Raw genomic sequence first — 16,624 nt, 5'->3', positions numbered from 1 at the left:
TTCTCTGCAGCCCTAGCTAGTGAATGAATAGGAAGTAGACATGTGCATTCGTTTTCGTCCGAATGCATTTTGTCCGAATTTCAGCTATTTTCGTTTTCGTTTTGACAAACGATAACGAAAGCACAAAATCCGAAAAACAAAAGATCCGACATAAATAAATGCTTTATTTTCGTTTTCTTTGTTACAACAGTTCGATATAGAATAGAAGATTCGACATGACTCTGACAATAACAATCTGTCTATAGAACCTGTGGTCGAATGTGCCTAACCTTACCTCTATTAGTCCAAGATTATATAGAGAAAATATTCGACATAGAAAAAAGATTTGACAGAGAGAAAAGATTCTGCAAGTTACTGTCCTAAAAAGTGTTTGGGGATCCGGGTCCTGCCCCAGGGGACATGTATCAATGCAAAAAAAAGTTTTAAAAACGGAAGTTTTTTTCGGGAGCAGTGATTTTGAATAATGATTAAAGTGAAACAATAAAAGTGTAATAATCCTTTAAATTTCGTAGCTGGGGGGTGTCTATAGTATGCCTGTGAAGGGGCTCATGTTTCTGGTGCTTAGAACTGTCCCTGCACAAAGTGTCATTTATGCAGGAAAAAAAGTCCTTTAAAATCACTCGCAGCTATTATGAATTGTCGGCTCCGTAATACAGAGAACACTCATTGAAAGTCATTGATAAAAAAATAAATAAATAAATAAATAAAAAAGCGTGGGGGTCCCCCAAATTCAATTACCAGGCCCTTCAGGTCTGGTATGGATATTAAGGGGAACCCTGCCTCAAATTTAAGAAAAAAATTGACGTGGGGTTCCCCCTAAATATCCATAACCAGACCCTTCAGGTCTGGTATGAATATTAAGGGGAACCCCGCCTCAAATTTAAAAAAAAATTGACGTGGGGTCCCCCTAAAAATCCATACCAGACCCTTTATCCGAGCACGCAACCTGGCAGGCCGCAGGAAAAGAGGGGGGGACGAGAGAGCGGCCCCCCCTCCCTCCTGAACCGTACCAGGCCACATGCCCTCAACATTGGGAGGATGCTTTGGGGGTCTGTGACCCCTCAAAGCACCTTGTCCCCATGTTGATGAGGACAAGGGCCTCATCCCCACAACCGTGGCCGGTGGTTGTGGAGGTCTGCGGGCGGGGGGCTTATCAGAATCTGGAAGCCCCCTTTAACAAGGGGACCCCCAGATCCCGGCCCCCCCTGTTTGAAATGGTAAGGGGGTACAAAAGTACCCCTACCATTTCACAAAGAAAGTGTAAAAAATAGTTAAATAAAACAAACACACTTTTGAAAAATTCCTTTATTAAAAATAAAAAAAATAAAAAAAAGATTCCAGCGGTGGTAATCCATTCTTGCTATCCAGCGACGGACGGTCATCTCTCCAGTGATGGCTCATCTCATCCAGCGCAGCGAATCCATCCGTCTTCTGTCTCCGTGGAGGAGACACTGCAGGCATTCCGGCGGCCTGACGTTTCTTATATACGGAGGGCGGGGCCACCCGTCACCTGAACCCGCCCCCCTCTGACGCAAGGGGAAACCCGGGGTTCCCTGTGACGTATGGGTGACCCCGCACCCCTCTGATGTAACACAGGCAGGTTTCCGTTACATCAGAGGGGGCGGGGTCACCCATACGTCACAGGGAACCCCGGGCTTCCCCTTGCGTCAGAGGGGGGCGGGGTCAGGGGACGGGTGGCCCGCCCTCCGTATATAAGAAACGTCAGGCCGCCGGAATGCCTGCAGTGTCTCCTCCACGGAGACAGAAGAAGGATGGATTCGCTGCGCTGGATGAGATGAGCCATCGCTGGAGAGATGACCGTCCGTCGCTGGATAGCAAGAATGGATTACCACCGCTGGAATCTTTTTTTTTTATTTTTATTTTTTTTAATAAAGGAATTTTTCAAAAGTGTGTTTGTCTTATTTAACTATTTTTTACACTTTCTTTGTGAAATGGTAGGGGTACTTTTGTACCCCCTTACCATTTCAAACAGGGGGGGGGGCGGGATCTGGGGGTCCCCTTGTTAAAGGGGGCTTCCAGATTCTGATAAGCCCCCCGCCCGCAGACCTCCACAACCACCGGCCAGGGTTGTGGGGATGAGGCCCTTGTCCTCATCAACATGGGGACAAGGTGCTTTGAGGGGTCACAGACCCCCAAAGCATCCTCCCAATGTTGAGGGCATGTGGCCTGGTACGGTTCAGGAGGGAGGGGGGGGCTCTCTCTCGTCCCCCCCTCTTTTCCTGCGGCCTGCCAGGTTGCGTGCTCGGATAAAGGGTCTGGTATGGATTTTTAGGGGGACCCCCACATCAATTTTTTTTTAATTTGACGCGGGGTTCCCCTTAATATCCATACCAGACCTGAAGGGCCTGGTAATTGAATTTGGGGGACCCCCACGCTTTTTTTTAAATGTATTTATTTATTTTTTTATCAATGACTTTCAATGAGTGTTCTCTGTATTACGGGAGCCGACAATTCATAATAGCTGCGAGTGATTTTAAAGGACTTTTTTTCCTGCATAAATGACACTTTGTGCAGGGACAGTTCTAAGCACCAGAAACATGAGCCCCTTCACAGGCATACTATAGACACCCCCCCCCCCCCCCTACGAAATTTAAAGGAATATTACACTTTTATTGTTTCACTTTAATCATTATTAAAATCACTGCTCCCGAAAAAACGGCAGTTTTTAAAACTTTTTTTTGCATTGATACAGGACCCGGGTCCCCAAACACTTTTTAGGACAGTAACTTGCAAATTAGCCTTTAAAATTAGCACTTTAGATTTTGAACGTTGGAGTCCCATAGACTTTAATAGGGTTCTAAAGTATGCTATATACTAGCTCCATCGAATCTTCTTTATACATTCGACAGACACCATAAGCCTTCAAAGACCGATTCGACCGTAATTCATGTGGATTTTCGGACTAATGCAATTTTTGAACGAAAAACGAAATAAATAAAAACGAATTTCGGGAGTAACTAAATAAATTAAGTTTTCGGACGAAAACGAAATTCCGAAACGAAATATTTTACTCTGCACATGTCTAATAGGAAGTGCTCTGTGCTGAGTAGCTTCCCGTTCATCCACAAACTGAAATATAGTAAAGAAAGGGGGTTATTTTCTAAAGGCAAATCCACTTTGCACTGAAAGTGCACTTGGAAGTAAAGTCTCTATAGATCTGAGAGGGGTATGCAAGGAAAATAAAAAACAGAATTTTAGCTTGCATATGATTGGATGATAAAATCAGCAGAGCTTCCACTCATTTCAGATCTACCCTTTAGATTTAGAGCGACTGCTCTTCCAAGTGCACGTTCAGTGCACTTTCAAGTGTACTTACAGTGCAAAGGGGATATACCTTTCGTAAATAACCCCCATAGTTTACTATGCTTTACTTTGTAAATTAACACAGTCAGTGATCAGTACCAATCACTGACTGTTAAATTACACAATTACTGGCCCCTTAAATATCCCCTGCAACAATCAGTGGGAGAAGTGAGGAGCACGGAAGTGCTGATGAGGGCAAGGGAGCACATGGGGGAGTGGCGGGCAACACCAGGAAGAAGAACATGAGGAGGAGGGATGGTGGGGTGCCATTTAGTGGAACCAATGGAGGATGTCTTTTTCTCCCTGCAGCACCTGAATGCCAGTAGAAAAAAGGAAAGGAGGAGAAGCGGGCATTGCCAGCATTCAGCTGCTGTGGGGGGGGGGGGGGGCACAGGCATCAGTTCCACTAAATGCTCCTCTCAAGGTTAGGGCCCTGGCCCTACTCTCTACCCAACATTAAAACATTTTGGCCTTTAGTTATACTTTGAGATAATGGAGAAGAGGAAGGGTTTAACCTGTCCAGTGGAGAAGATGCAGGAGTGTGTAGCTATCCATGGTGCTGAACCTGTATGCTTTCTCATTCATTTAAATGTTATAAACACAATATGCATTTTTTTTACATCTACAGTATATGTTACATTTTTCTTTCTGTACATGTCTTCCTTTTTGACACTAGATACAATTGGTGACACAGTATTAGTCACATTAGTCAATGTGTTGATTATACAGATATCAATTATAGTGTCAGTTTAGTTGCACATTAGATGCATTGTTATTTTCAAAAGGTTTAACAGCAGTGGTGGGACAAGGTCTTCACCCCAAAGTATGCCTACAAAATTCTATCTTTTGTGAAAGCTAACATGGTACAACAACTGCTGCTGTGAAGTTGACAATAGGAGGAGATGTTGTCCTCAGCTACCGATTACACAGTGTATGAAATTTAAAAAACTTCTCAGTAATACATTTCCACTCTCATTTTCTCCACATTTATAGTCCATCATTCTGAATGTGTTTAGAGGTGTTTTTTTTTTTATTGGATGGTCTAATGTAAAATGTTATATCCTTGTTGTACATGATTAAATATTAAAATGATGATAGTTATTTTATTCACAATTTAGTGCTACAGATCTTCTTGGACACATTATCTAACCTCATATACATAAAGCACTGTCTAGAACAATCACAATTGCAATAGACAGCTTGCAATTTTTCACAGTGCGAGTTTTATCTCTGCACTGTGCTTTCTATTGATTTGTTAACCACTTAAAAACGTAAGCATCACTGAGTTCCTTCACCTCTTGCTGGAGACTGTGATGATTGACCAAGATAATTTTGTGATTGGTTGGGAAGGGGGAAGCATCCTTGGGAGAGTGAGAGTGCTGAGCATGCATAAATAAGCCTGTAGGAAGAAATCTCATTCTCTCTCTCTCTGTTTCTCTCTCCTCCTCTCCTCTCTCTCCTGAGTGGACCACGCAGAAACTGCTTCTATGCATGCAAAACGGGGAGAGACAGAGAAATGTCAAAAGGGAGGGGGAGATACAAGGAAAGAGTGAAGCATTATCCACGACAGATGAGAGTGGTATGACTGAAGCTCACTGTGTATGTGTGTGCGGGCGACAGAGGATCAGATAGGAGTGAACACGAGAGAGGAGCACATTAGTCCTGCCTGCTGCAGCAGGGGAGAGGGGGGCAATGCCACCAGCACCTTTCAGGAACCTTACTGGACAGCTGGCCAGCACACAGACATGCGGTGGAAGCCAGAGGGGATGTTCTTAACTTACTGGTATAGGGATTTTCTCTGTTTGGGGCAGCTGCTAGCATGGCCTCTTTTGCTGAAGACTGGTGGGTAGAGTGGCACTCTGAATCCTAACTGTCTGAAAAAGTACTCCTGTTCTGCACCTTTTTATTTGTGACAATGGAAGAATTCTGTCATTGTATGGATTGATACTGCAAATTAAGTTTAGGGGTAAACCCTTTTCTACCTGCTATTATTTGTATCCCTCCCCTCCCCTGCCCCCCTTAACCTGTGAAACCACCTGCGCCATGAGACGGTCGAGCACAGATGAATCTACTTACCATCGCAGTCCTTCCCTGGACAGCAAAGACTACTCTCTTCCCCAAGGTGGTGCCTTCCGGCGCTACAGCAGCCTCTACGGAGGGCAGTTTGGGGCATCAGCAGGTGGCTCTTTTTTTGGGTTCCACACTAACCCAGGTCCCAAAGCTACAAAATCCAAGTACACTTCCCCAAAAGGCAACAAGTACGTGGTTTTTTACCTGGATCTCTCCTTCATTTTCCTCCTAGAGCTGAAGAGGTGCAGGATGGCACAAAACTGCCTGCAGTGTATGAAATATCTAATGTTCGTCTTCAACCTCCTTTTTTGGGTAAGTTGCTGGGGACTGAAAAGTGGTTGGGGGTATTTGTATGTTTCCTTAATTGTGAGGGCAAAACTGTGAATGTTCTGTGACACAAATGTGATTGTAGCTGAGGATTACAAGGACATGTGTACTGACTTGTTAATTATTGAAAGTGTCAATCTGTTATCACAGCAGCCTAGCCCTCTACTTTTAGCTGTCATTTTAATTCATGTAAAAACCTATAATGTACTCAAAGTTGAATTTCTATTTTATAAAAGAGTTACCCGCATAAAAAAAGAATTAATCTGAAAAAAATGACTGCTGTGTTAGAATCTCAAAATAAAAACAAATTTATAGAAAAAAAAAATGTTCTAGTCATTATATTTTCTGACACATTAGAACTGTGTATCATCGCTGAAGTTGCCCACTAATGAACAAATCAACATTATCCTAGTCATGTTTATACTACCCATTTTCTGCTGTGTTTATGGGACTTCTCATGAACTGTCTACTTCATACATGTGCCTTATTGTAAAATGTGCTGGAAAGCAATACAAAAGCTGCTGTGCAATAATATGGTTCTGAATGCAGCTAATTTTGACTTTTTTTGCATGATTTTCATAGCTTTTGTCAAATAGACAGTTGTACCATAAACTTGAGTACTGCATTTGGGCACCAAAACTTTCTGTAATGTCCAATCTGTTGACTAATCATTGAAATAACCTCCTTACAGCCTCTGCATCAACCACAAACAAGAGGGAAAGACGATGTCTAGGGGAACACAAGTGTGAAAAAATGTGTGTGCGTCTACATCTATCTATCTATCTATCTATCTATCTATCTATCTATCTATCTCTCAATCAAAGTGCTGGTAAATCAGGTCATCCCTATGGACTATGGATGAGAAATTCTTCCATAAGCCATGCTTGTGTTCCTACTTGTTCTGTGTGTGATGTATCCATGTATTATCCCTGCAGCTTTTTCAGCCTGGTTCTGCTACATACTCCTGCTCTATATTTCTGCATATGTCTATTAAACCTGCCCCAACAAAAAATCCCATGTGTAAAGTAAGTGGCTTTTTCCATTCACCGCCATGCAGTAGCATTGAGTGTGCTGCCTACATTTATGTGTAAATTGATCTACTGCTCTTTTATCTGATAGCCGTCTGTGTTAAAATGCAAAGCAAGAAATCTGCCTTGCTTTGTATTGTAACGCAAACATTTGACATATCATTTATTACTCTGTAGGCTCAATAGCGTACATGTTTGTGCTGCCTCTTATTTGTACACATAATTAGTCCCATCATCCAGCTCAGCTTCAAATGCCTTAAAGGGTCAGTGTACCCAAAATGAATATATCATTTTTTTGGCTGATGCTGCAGAGTTAAACCACCTTACAGTTTTAGCATACCTCTCGGCACTTGCGTTCTCAGATCTGCACACCATCTGGGGGGCTTTTTTTAGGCTTGCATTCTTCCTGCTGCATTTCTGATTTATTTTGTATTGTGAAAAGTGCAACAGAAGATCCTGGAACACCCAAAAGGTAGAACAGAACAACCAAATTGGAACTATGGAACCTTGCTGTTGGAGTTTACAAGACATATCAGGAGGCAGGGACCAACTTAGGTTGCTAGGCTGCACCTTGGGTATCACTTTTGAGTGGATAAAACCTTTAGGTCCACTTTAGCACACTAGTAAAAACCATATTGCAGGTAGAATGCTGGTGTGGATTACTATATTCATAATTGGTGGTGTGGTTTGTGCTAGCTTTTTTCTTTAACCCTACTATACATAAATCTTTGTGAGTTTGTTTTTAGCCTTTAAACTAAACATCCTGATCGTTGCAGGTATTTCCTAACCTTACAGTATTCATTCTCTCTATTTTTCTATCTATCTTTTTTTACAACTGTACTATGTCAGGTCTGCTCTACCAATTCATTTGCAACCTCTTACAAGCTGAGGATTTCTTTTGTAGTGGAGAAAACCTTTTGTTTGGTTTCTGGTGTGTTCTGCTTGTTACTAGGATATTTAGAAAGCTTAGAAAAGGTGGAATTTTGTGGATGGAATGTATTGTTAAATAAAATACCAGTCTGAAATAGATAAGCAGGGTACATCTTACTTGCAAATTGTGAAATAGCTAACACGCAGTCCATTATCAGACAACCTTGAATATTATGAGTCTGTACTCAGCCCCTCCTTTATGGATTTATTTATCATTGTTTCCATGGCATGATAAAAGTGTAGATGACCCTGCTTATGACATTATTGGTTAAAAAAAAAACAGTGCTAAGGAAAATATGTATGCCTCAATTGCTGAATATGTGTCAGAAAATACTAGCTGCCTGGCTTTGGTGTGGCATTAATAGCTTCAGCCAAAAATAACAGAATAAACTAAATAGAACCTTAAAGGTTATAATAAAACCAACTTTTAGTTCAATATTCAGAGATTCTTCCACAGTCTTTTATCTGCTACAATATGACCTAAGTTTGATACCCAACATAATTCAACCTACTACCTATCAGTCCAAGTCATCCTGGACCTGCTTCAGCTTATTACTGGAAAGTGAAGAAAAAGACTTAGAATGTCAGTCATATGCAAAGAGACCACTGCTTCCATACAGAGAGTTCTTTTTATACAGCATGCTGGTGGGAGTTAGGCCCCTTTCACACATGTGGATTGCCCAGATAGCAAGGATAACTTGCCATACATTTATGGCAGTGTTGAATTGTAAGTCTTGTTAATGTGCACATTTTCACTGGCAAGATTTACACTTGCAGAGCTCTTGAAGTTCCGGCTGACCCTTTTCCAATTTGTAGCAAATTTGCATGGCAAGTCTCTAGCAAGAGCAAAGTTGCAGTGATGAGTCTACAACAAGAGCTCTGCAAGTCACAGTGACCCCTGGGGTGGAATGAATATTGCACAACATAACTGAACCAGAACTTGCAGCAGTCTTGCAGCAGACTTGCAGAATGTTTGCAAAGAAAGTTGATCTGGAGTCAAGCAATATGGACTTTTGAAGCCTGGCAAGTTTAGCAATAGGTTAGCAAGTCATTTTCAAACTTGCAGCTCAGTTGCGTGCTATCTGGGTATTTGTTTCACTAGTCCAGTCAAATTTTTTCAAAGAAAAAACAGATGAAGTGTACATCAGCTTTTTATTAATTTTTCATAAATTTTTACATCATTTTATAAATGGCTGATCATCCATTTACACCAGCCCCCATAGAGATATATTGATGTCCATTGTTTTCATGCATCAATGCATAAATGAAAAACAGACCCTCATGTGTGAAAGGGGCCAGACACTTTATCTACATGGGTTGTGGCTGATTTCTAAAGAAAAAATGGTTTATTAAACCTTACCAACTATGTAACTAATTGTGGAAGGGAGTTTCACATCCTTAACACTTTAACAGTAAAGAACCCCTTATGCAGTTTAAGGTTACACCACTTCTCATGAAGTGGCCATGTGTCTTCTTAAGTGACCTGTTACATAATTCTTTTCTCCCTATGCTAGGAAAACCAACTGTAAGACTTTGCAAACCTTTTGTCTTTATTGTACTTAGCTTAGTTAACTCTTTGAGTACCAGACTATAATAGCCCTTAAGTTCTGTTTTTTTTTTAACTATCTGTAAAATAAAAATGCCAAAACAGTCCAAATACCTCCAATGACTCCTTTTTGGAAATTAGAAGGCCCAAGGTGATCTCATTTAATCCCATAATCTTTTGGAAATAAAAAAAATTGTGGTATTGAGGGGGTTAAAATGTAGAGCTTGGTAATGGGGCACTAGACAAAGCATGTACAAGTCATACACAGAGTAAGTAGGAGATAACGGGGTTAATGTACAGGTGGATGGATGGAGATGAGGACATTAATGTTTAGATGTGCGGGTTTACAGGTGAGGGTTAAAAAAATATTCTTACCTGCTACAACCATGATCTGTGTTTTACTCTGCAACTAATGAATGGCTCATCTATGCATTAGGGCCTCTTTCCTTTCCCACCTCTGTTGTATGGGAATGGTGAATGCTATCAGAGGTAAACACTACGCTGTTCACATCAGTGATCACTGTGATTGGTCTCTCTATGACCAATCACACAGATCCAAATGTACAGAGCCATTGATGGCAGCTCAGTTCACAGACATTAAGGGGTACAATGGTTACCCAAGGGCATGTTATCCAGTGCCATTTAGAAATGTCATGATTGATAATTGTATGGCAGTAGGTAAGTGGTTAAAATAAAAGTTGAGTTAGGCTTGAAGCTATACTTAGCCACAGATTAAAACAAGTATGAACATCTAGAGTTCCAATTTAACTGGCTGTACACTTATTTGGGTGTTGTTGATACAGAACATTTTGTAGCCATTAAGATAACATGACAGTCAGACAACTGGCATTTTCAGAAGGTCAGTCATAGCAGCCCCAGTATTTCTCTCAGCACAAATTTATTTTAAATAAAGTTGCATCCTTGATTTCATATACTACATGAGGGTGTTGCATCATGTGCAATGTATATACAGAAGGTGGACAAAATAACAGAAACATAACAGAAAAGGAAATTTAGCTTAACATTTTTTTTTAAATTTAAAAAACATAAATTGCATATATAAACACAGCTAAGAAGGGGAATCATTCTTGACACAATGTGCCAGCTGTTAAGTAGGTGTGTCAAATAACATTTGATGTAGCAGTTTTCAAAGCAGTATAAGGGCCAATTCGCAACTAAATTCAGAAAATGAAATCCCATGCTTTTAAATGGTAACTGTTCAAATATGAATGCTTGATGCCTGACACACCAAAAAGTGCATTAGCTACTTTTGAAGCAGAATGCAGCATTTCAGTCACCATAAAATTTAATTGAAGTGCCAGAAAACATGCAAAACTAATGTCTTTGCAGACATATTTTAAATGTTTTTTGAGCCCATCTCTTTCCCCTATCAAGCCCACTAGCTAAATAAAAATGGCCAAAGCTTAAATATACATGTAAAACACTTGAAATCTGCTTCAATAATGACTGAAATCATCTGAAAATCACTTAGGTGTCAATCCAGTTTCAAAGACCTGAAATATTCAGTAAGGCCACATGTACACAGAGCGCAAGAGGCTGAAAATGTGCCTGGTGTTAAAATTCTGGGGGTTTTACCATTCATGAAGAGCTGCAGGTGCTGCATACAGCCTGCCATACAAGCAAATGGCTGTAGATGGTCGTGGTTTTGTGAACAACGATGATTTCTCTGCATTGATGTTTACCTACACATGTGCGTTTTATGGATTTCTTCAATGTGGGGATTTTTAAAGAGTATGAGTGTATTCAGCCTATCACTTGTATGGAAGGCTTTATGAAGTACCTGCAATGTCCTGGGTGTGGGAAACCACCTGGAATTTTATGTCCAGAATATTTTCAGCCTCCCACCATGTGTGTGCATGAGCCTAATAGACCTGATAATACAGCGCTCAACAAAAGTATTTTTTTAAGAGGAACAGTCTCCCAAATACTGACAGCGATGCCAAACATAGACAAACTATACCAGCTAGGGTAAATACTTGTTGTAAGTTGAAACTCACCAACAAAGACAGGTAAACACTTAACAGGTTAGCTACTAGTTGTGAGAAAAGTACAAGCTCTAATAGTGCCCCTGGATTCAATCAATGGCTCCATGTCCCATCATCAATAAAAATATTTGCAAACTTTATAAAGCTGGAATGAATAGCAGGGCTGCTTATACCTAAGGTCAGATCCGTGAACAATGGTAACATGTAGTAGAGTCTGTGGAAACATTTTTATCCATATTTTATGATTTATAATTGAGGAAAGAGTAAGGATCACCTACAGTGATTGCTGCCAGATGTTAAACATGTTGGTAAATCCATAATGGTATAGCCAGTCATCTCATTAAAGTCTTTTGATCCACAAATTGTTTTGCAGTCATTTAATTAAAGTCTTTTGATCCACAAATTGTTTTTCGGTCAAATAATGACCAAAAAGACTGACCAAAAGTGCTTTATGGCACAAATTCTGTCCCATCTTGATGTTCCTATTTAGCAACAATGCCCCTTATACTCTGCTAAATGGATTTAAGGGTGGTTTCACAAACACCAAGTTGAAGACAAACATCTTCAATGGCCTTCCTAATTGCATGAGCTACACATTATTAAGTCTTTGTGTTAAAGTCCTGAAATTCAGGGTGAAGGGTAAATTTCTACTTTCTAAATGCTAAAAGCCCGGGGCTGTGTTGCATGAAGGATTGCACAGCAAGCTTATTTCCAAACATTTGCGGGCCAAATACAAATATGTTCATAGGTGGGCCTCTCAAACAACAATCTGAACAACATGCCCCTTTTAATGTAAAAATATTAATGATTTTTCTGTGCAGAAAAATTCATAGTTATGCAAGTTTAACATACATAAGATTTATATAATATATATACAGTGGATATAGAAACGAATCACCCCCCTTAGAATAATAAAATTGTGTTGCTTTGCAGCCTGAAATAAAGATAGACAGTGGTTTTGTTTTATCCAGCTGTATTTACTAGTGCAAATTAGAACATCCAAGTGAAAGATTTTTTTTTTAATTCAAAAACAGAATCACCGAGTTGGAAAAATAATCACCCCCTTATGCCAGTATTTTGTTAGACTGCCTTTTGCTTTAATTATAGCCTTTAGTCTGTTGAGATACAGTATCTCACAAAAGTGAGTACACCCCCTCAAATGTTTGTAAATATTTTATTAGATCTTTTCACATGATAACACTAAAGAAATGACACTTTGACAAAATGCAAAGTAGTTAATGTACAGCTTGTATAACAGTGTAAATTTGCTGTCCCCTCAAAATAACTCAACACAAGGCCATGTCTAAACCACTGGCAACAAATGTGAGTACACCCCTAAGTGAAAATGTCAAATTGGGCCCAATATCCATTTTCCCTCCCCGGTGTCATGTGACTCGTTAGTGTTACAAGGTCTCAGATGTAAATGGGGAGTGTGGGGTGTGGTAAATTTGGTGTTCTCACTCTTACTACTGGTCACTGGAAAGTTCAACATGACACCCCATGGCAAAGAACTCTCTGAGAATCTGAAAAAAAAAAGAATTGTTGCTCTACATAAAGATGGCCTAGGCTGTAAGAAGATTGCTAATACCCTGAAACTATGCTGCAGCACAGTGGCCAAGACAATATAGTGGTTTAACAGGACAAGTTCCACTCAGAACAGGCCTCGCCATGGTCGACCAAGGAAGTTGAGTGCACGTGCTCAGCATCATATCTAGAGGTTGTCTTTAGGAAATAGATGTATGAGTGCTGCCAGCATTGCTGCAGATGTTGAAGGGGTGGGGATTCAGCCTGTCAGTGGTCAGACCATATGCTGCACACTGCATCAAATTGGTCTGCATGGCTGTCATCCCAGAAGGAAGTCTCTTCTAAGGATGATGCACAAGAAGGACTGAAAACAGTTTGCTGAAGACAAGCAGACAAAGGGCATGGATTACTGGAACCGTGTCCTGTGGTCTGATGAAACCAAGATAACCTTATTTGGTTGAGATGGTGTCAAGCATGTGTGGCGGCAACCAGGTGGGGAGCACAAAGACAAGTGTGTCTTGCCTACAGCCAAGCAATGGTGGTGGGAGTGTCATGGTCTGGGACTGCATGAGTGCTGCCGACACTGGGGAGCTACAGTTCATTAAGGGAACCATGAATGCCAATACGTACTGTGACATACTGAAGTAGAGCATGATTCCCCTGCTTTCGGAGACTGGGCCGCAGGGCAGTATTCCAACATAACGACCCAAAACACACCTCCAAGATGACCACTGCCTTGCTAAAGAACCTGATGGTAAAGATGTTGGACTGGCCAAGCATGTCTGCAGACCTAAATCCTATTGAGCATTTGTGGGGAATCCTCAAACGTAAGGTGGAGGAGCACAAGGTCTCTAACATGCACCAGTTCTGTGATGTCATCATGGAGGAGTGGGAGAGGACTCCAGTGGCAACCTGCGAAGCTCTGGTGAACTCCATGCCCAAGAGGGTTAAGGCAGTGCTGGAAAATAATGGTGGCCACACAAAATGTTGACACTTTGGGCCCAATTTGAACATTTTCACTTAGGGGTGTACTCACTTTTGTTGCCAGCGTTTTATACAATAATGGCTGTATGCTGAGTTATTTTGAGGGGACAGCAAATTTACACTGTTATACAAGCTGTACACTCACTACTTTACATTGTAGCAAATTGCTTTTTCTTCAGTGCTGCCACATGAAAAGATATAATAAAATATTTACAAAAATCTGAGGGATGTACTCACTTTTGTGTATGTCTCTACTAACTTTACACATCTAGACTTTGCAATATTTGCCCACTCTTCTTTGCAGAACTGCTCAAGTTAAATTAAATGTGATGGTGACCGTTTGTGGACTGCAGTCTAAAAGTCATTTCACATTGTAAGGGGGTTTAAGTCTGGGCTCCAACTAGGCCATGCAAGGACATTCACATTTTTCTCCTTCAACCACTGTGGGGTAATTTTTATTTTGTGCTGTGGGTCATTGTCATGTTGGAAGGTAAACCTTCTACCCATTGACAACTTTCTAGCAGAAGACAGCAGATTTTCCTCAAGAATTTGATGATATTTTGCCCCATCCATTTTAATTCTCTCCTGACAAGTACTTCAATGCCTACTTCATAGAAACACCCCATAACACAAAATTACCACGTCCATGATTTACTGTTGGAATGGTGTTATTTGGATGGTGAGCTGTATTGGATTTCTTCCAGACATCGTTTGGTGTTGAGGCCAAATAATTCAGATTTAGTCTCACTTTAAACACACTTTAAAGATTCTGAGGCCACATGGAAAAAGATGATATGGTCAGATGAGACTAAAATTTAATTATTTGGCCTCAACATCAGACGATATGTCTGGCAGAAATCCAATACAGCTCACCATCCAACAACCACTATTCCTACAGTAAAGCATGGAGGTGGTAATATTCTAGTACTTTCTGCCATTACAGAAATACTTGTTCAGGCTCCCCTAGGACATCCCGTTGTCCAAGAGACAGGCAGCAGCTGCAGTGTCCATTTCGATGCACTCCTCTACTGCCCCGTACTGCCAGCATTTCCTTCTAGTAGGAACAGCTTCCTTATCCACACGCATCCGCACGGAGGTATGCCCCAGATGAGGGTTACTGAGGACACGGGGGGCATGGCCTAAGATGCAACTAGCGTGCATGTGAAGAACAAGAGTGCATATAGCGCACAGCGCAGATGCAACTCGATGGCTATAAATTTTACTCGGCTAAAGGGTCTGGTGGCTGATGGATGGACACAGAGCAGGCTGCTGCTGCTGCTGGGGCATGTAAGCACTGTGGGGTTTGGATACAGGCATTTAAATGGCATGGCTACTGGTCATTAAGCTGAGCGGTGATAGCAGCATTATAGCTGGACTACAGCTCAGCAGTAGGTTGGGCACACAGGTTATATATGCCTCTGGTTTGTTTGCCTAGAGCAATGTCTTCCCGAAAGAAGAGTGTGGGGAATACAGCAGGAAAGGCTGCAAGATTGCCATGGTCAGGGTCTGAGGAACCTAGTCATGCCTCCACAGAGCTATCCTCTCCTGAGAGGACAGAGGTGACTGGCCAATCTGAGCCATTACAGCTGTCGGGCATAGTGGCTACTTCCAATGCTTCAGCCTCTACATACGTCACTAAGGACTATTTGGCATCTGCAATAGCTGGGTTTGAACGCAAAATAGCCGGCATTATCATGTCTGTCTCCCAAACTGGGAAAAAGCGCAAAAGATCTCCTTCTCCCTCTCATGACCTTCCAGCAGTGGAACAAGAATGGGCAGAGAATATAGAGGTACCACTAGAAGACCAGGAAGAAGGTCAAGCAGATGACTCCTCTTCTGAGGAATCAATCTCTAAAGAACCTTTTTCAGCCTTGCAATCCCTTACAGACTTGGTCCGTTCTGCATTTAAATTACCCCCGGTAGAACTGTCCAGAGCCTCTTTTTCCTCTTTAGGGTCTTTGCGACCTCCACAGAGTTCATATTCTTTCCCTCTGCATCCACTACTGGAGCAGTTAGTATATGCAGATTGGGATCATCCGGATAGAGTTTTTATCCCTCCTAAAAGATTTTAACTTCTGTACCCAATGAATGAGAAATTCACAAAAAATCTGAGTTTGCCAGCAGGGGATGCTGCTATTTGTTCTGTGAATAGGAGCTTAACCTGTCCAGTAGACAATGCCCAAGTTTTTAAGGATCCAGCTCATAAAAAGCTGAAATCTTTACTTAGCCTACTTTTCCATAACTGGTTCAGCAGCGCAACCTTCAGTAGCAGCTATAGGAATTTGTCAGTCCTTGAAGGACCAGTTTAAGCGAATCATTAAGAGTGTTCCTGCTCAAGAGGAAGCTGCTCACGAGTTGGCAGATCTGCTGAGGGCCTTATGCTTCGCGATTGATGCACATTATCTCTAGGCTACAAACTAGAGTTTTCGGAATTTACACTAGCTCGATTTCTAAGGTCAAATGTTCCCAAGGACCTGCTAAATAGAAGATCCTTATTCCAGGTATTGGGCCGAATTAGGTCACAAGGGGTAATTATAGAAGTACCGACAGAAGAGTGGTTAATGGGTTTCTATTCAAATCTTATCTCAGTGCCAAAACTGAATGGAGATATGAGACCCATTATGGATCTCAAAAGTCTGAATCAATTCCTAAACATACGCTCTTTTCGGGTGGAGTCAATCCGGTCAGTCGTATCCATTCTGAGGGGAGGAGAATTTCTAGCATCAATAGACATCAAGGATGCATATTTGCATGTGCCAGTTTACCTCTCTCACTAGAAGTTTCTACGATTCGAGGTAGAGGGGCATAGAAGGGCATCACTTTCAGTTTGTAGCCTTGCCCTTCGGGTTAGCTACCGCCCCCCAGGGTGTTCACAACAATTCTGG

The 16,624-nt window shown here is 41.4% G+C and overlaps 1 protein-coding gene across 4 annotated transcripts in view; it reads left to right on the top strand.

The window, feature by feature from the left end:
- The window catches only part of TSPAN4 (tetraspanin 4), a 1,526,404-nt gene that overhangs the window by 1,156,289 nt on the left and 353,491 nt on the right, over positions 1–16,624 (top strand). For 3 of the 4 annotated variants that reach the window (XM_077459853.1, XM_077459838.1, XM_077459848.1), the window contains one exon: positions 5,627–5,706. In XM_077459853.1, coding sequence (XP_077315979.1) covers positions 5,644–5,706 — 63 coding nt within the window. In that variant the 5' untranslated portion in view covers positions 5,627–5,643. Of the gene's footprint in view, positions 1–4,740; positions 5,707–16,624 lie in introns of those variants that run through there. The other variant, XM_077459830.1, reaches the window with a different exon arrangement.

The sequence above is a fragment of the Lithobates pipiens genome, unplaced genomic scaffold (assembly GCF_037356315.1).
Source record: "Lithobates pipiens isolate NorthernLeopardFrog02 unplaced genomic scaffold, aLitPip1_a1.2 Scaffold_10, whole genome shotgun sequence".
NCBI classification, from domain to species: domain Eukaryota; kingdom Metazoa; phylum Chordata; class Amphibia; order Anura; family Ranidae; genus Lithobates; species Lithobates pipiens.
This window is presented reverse-complemented; position numbering and strand designations above follow the sequence as displayed.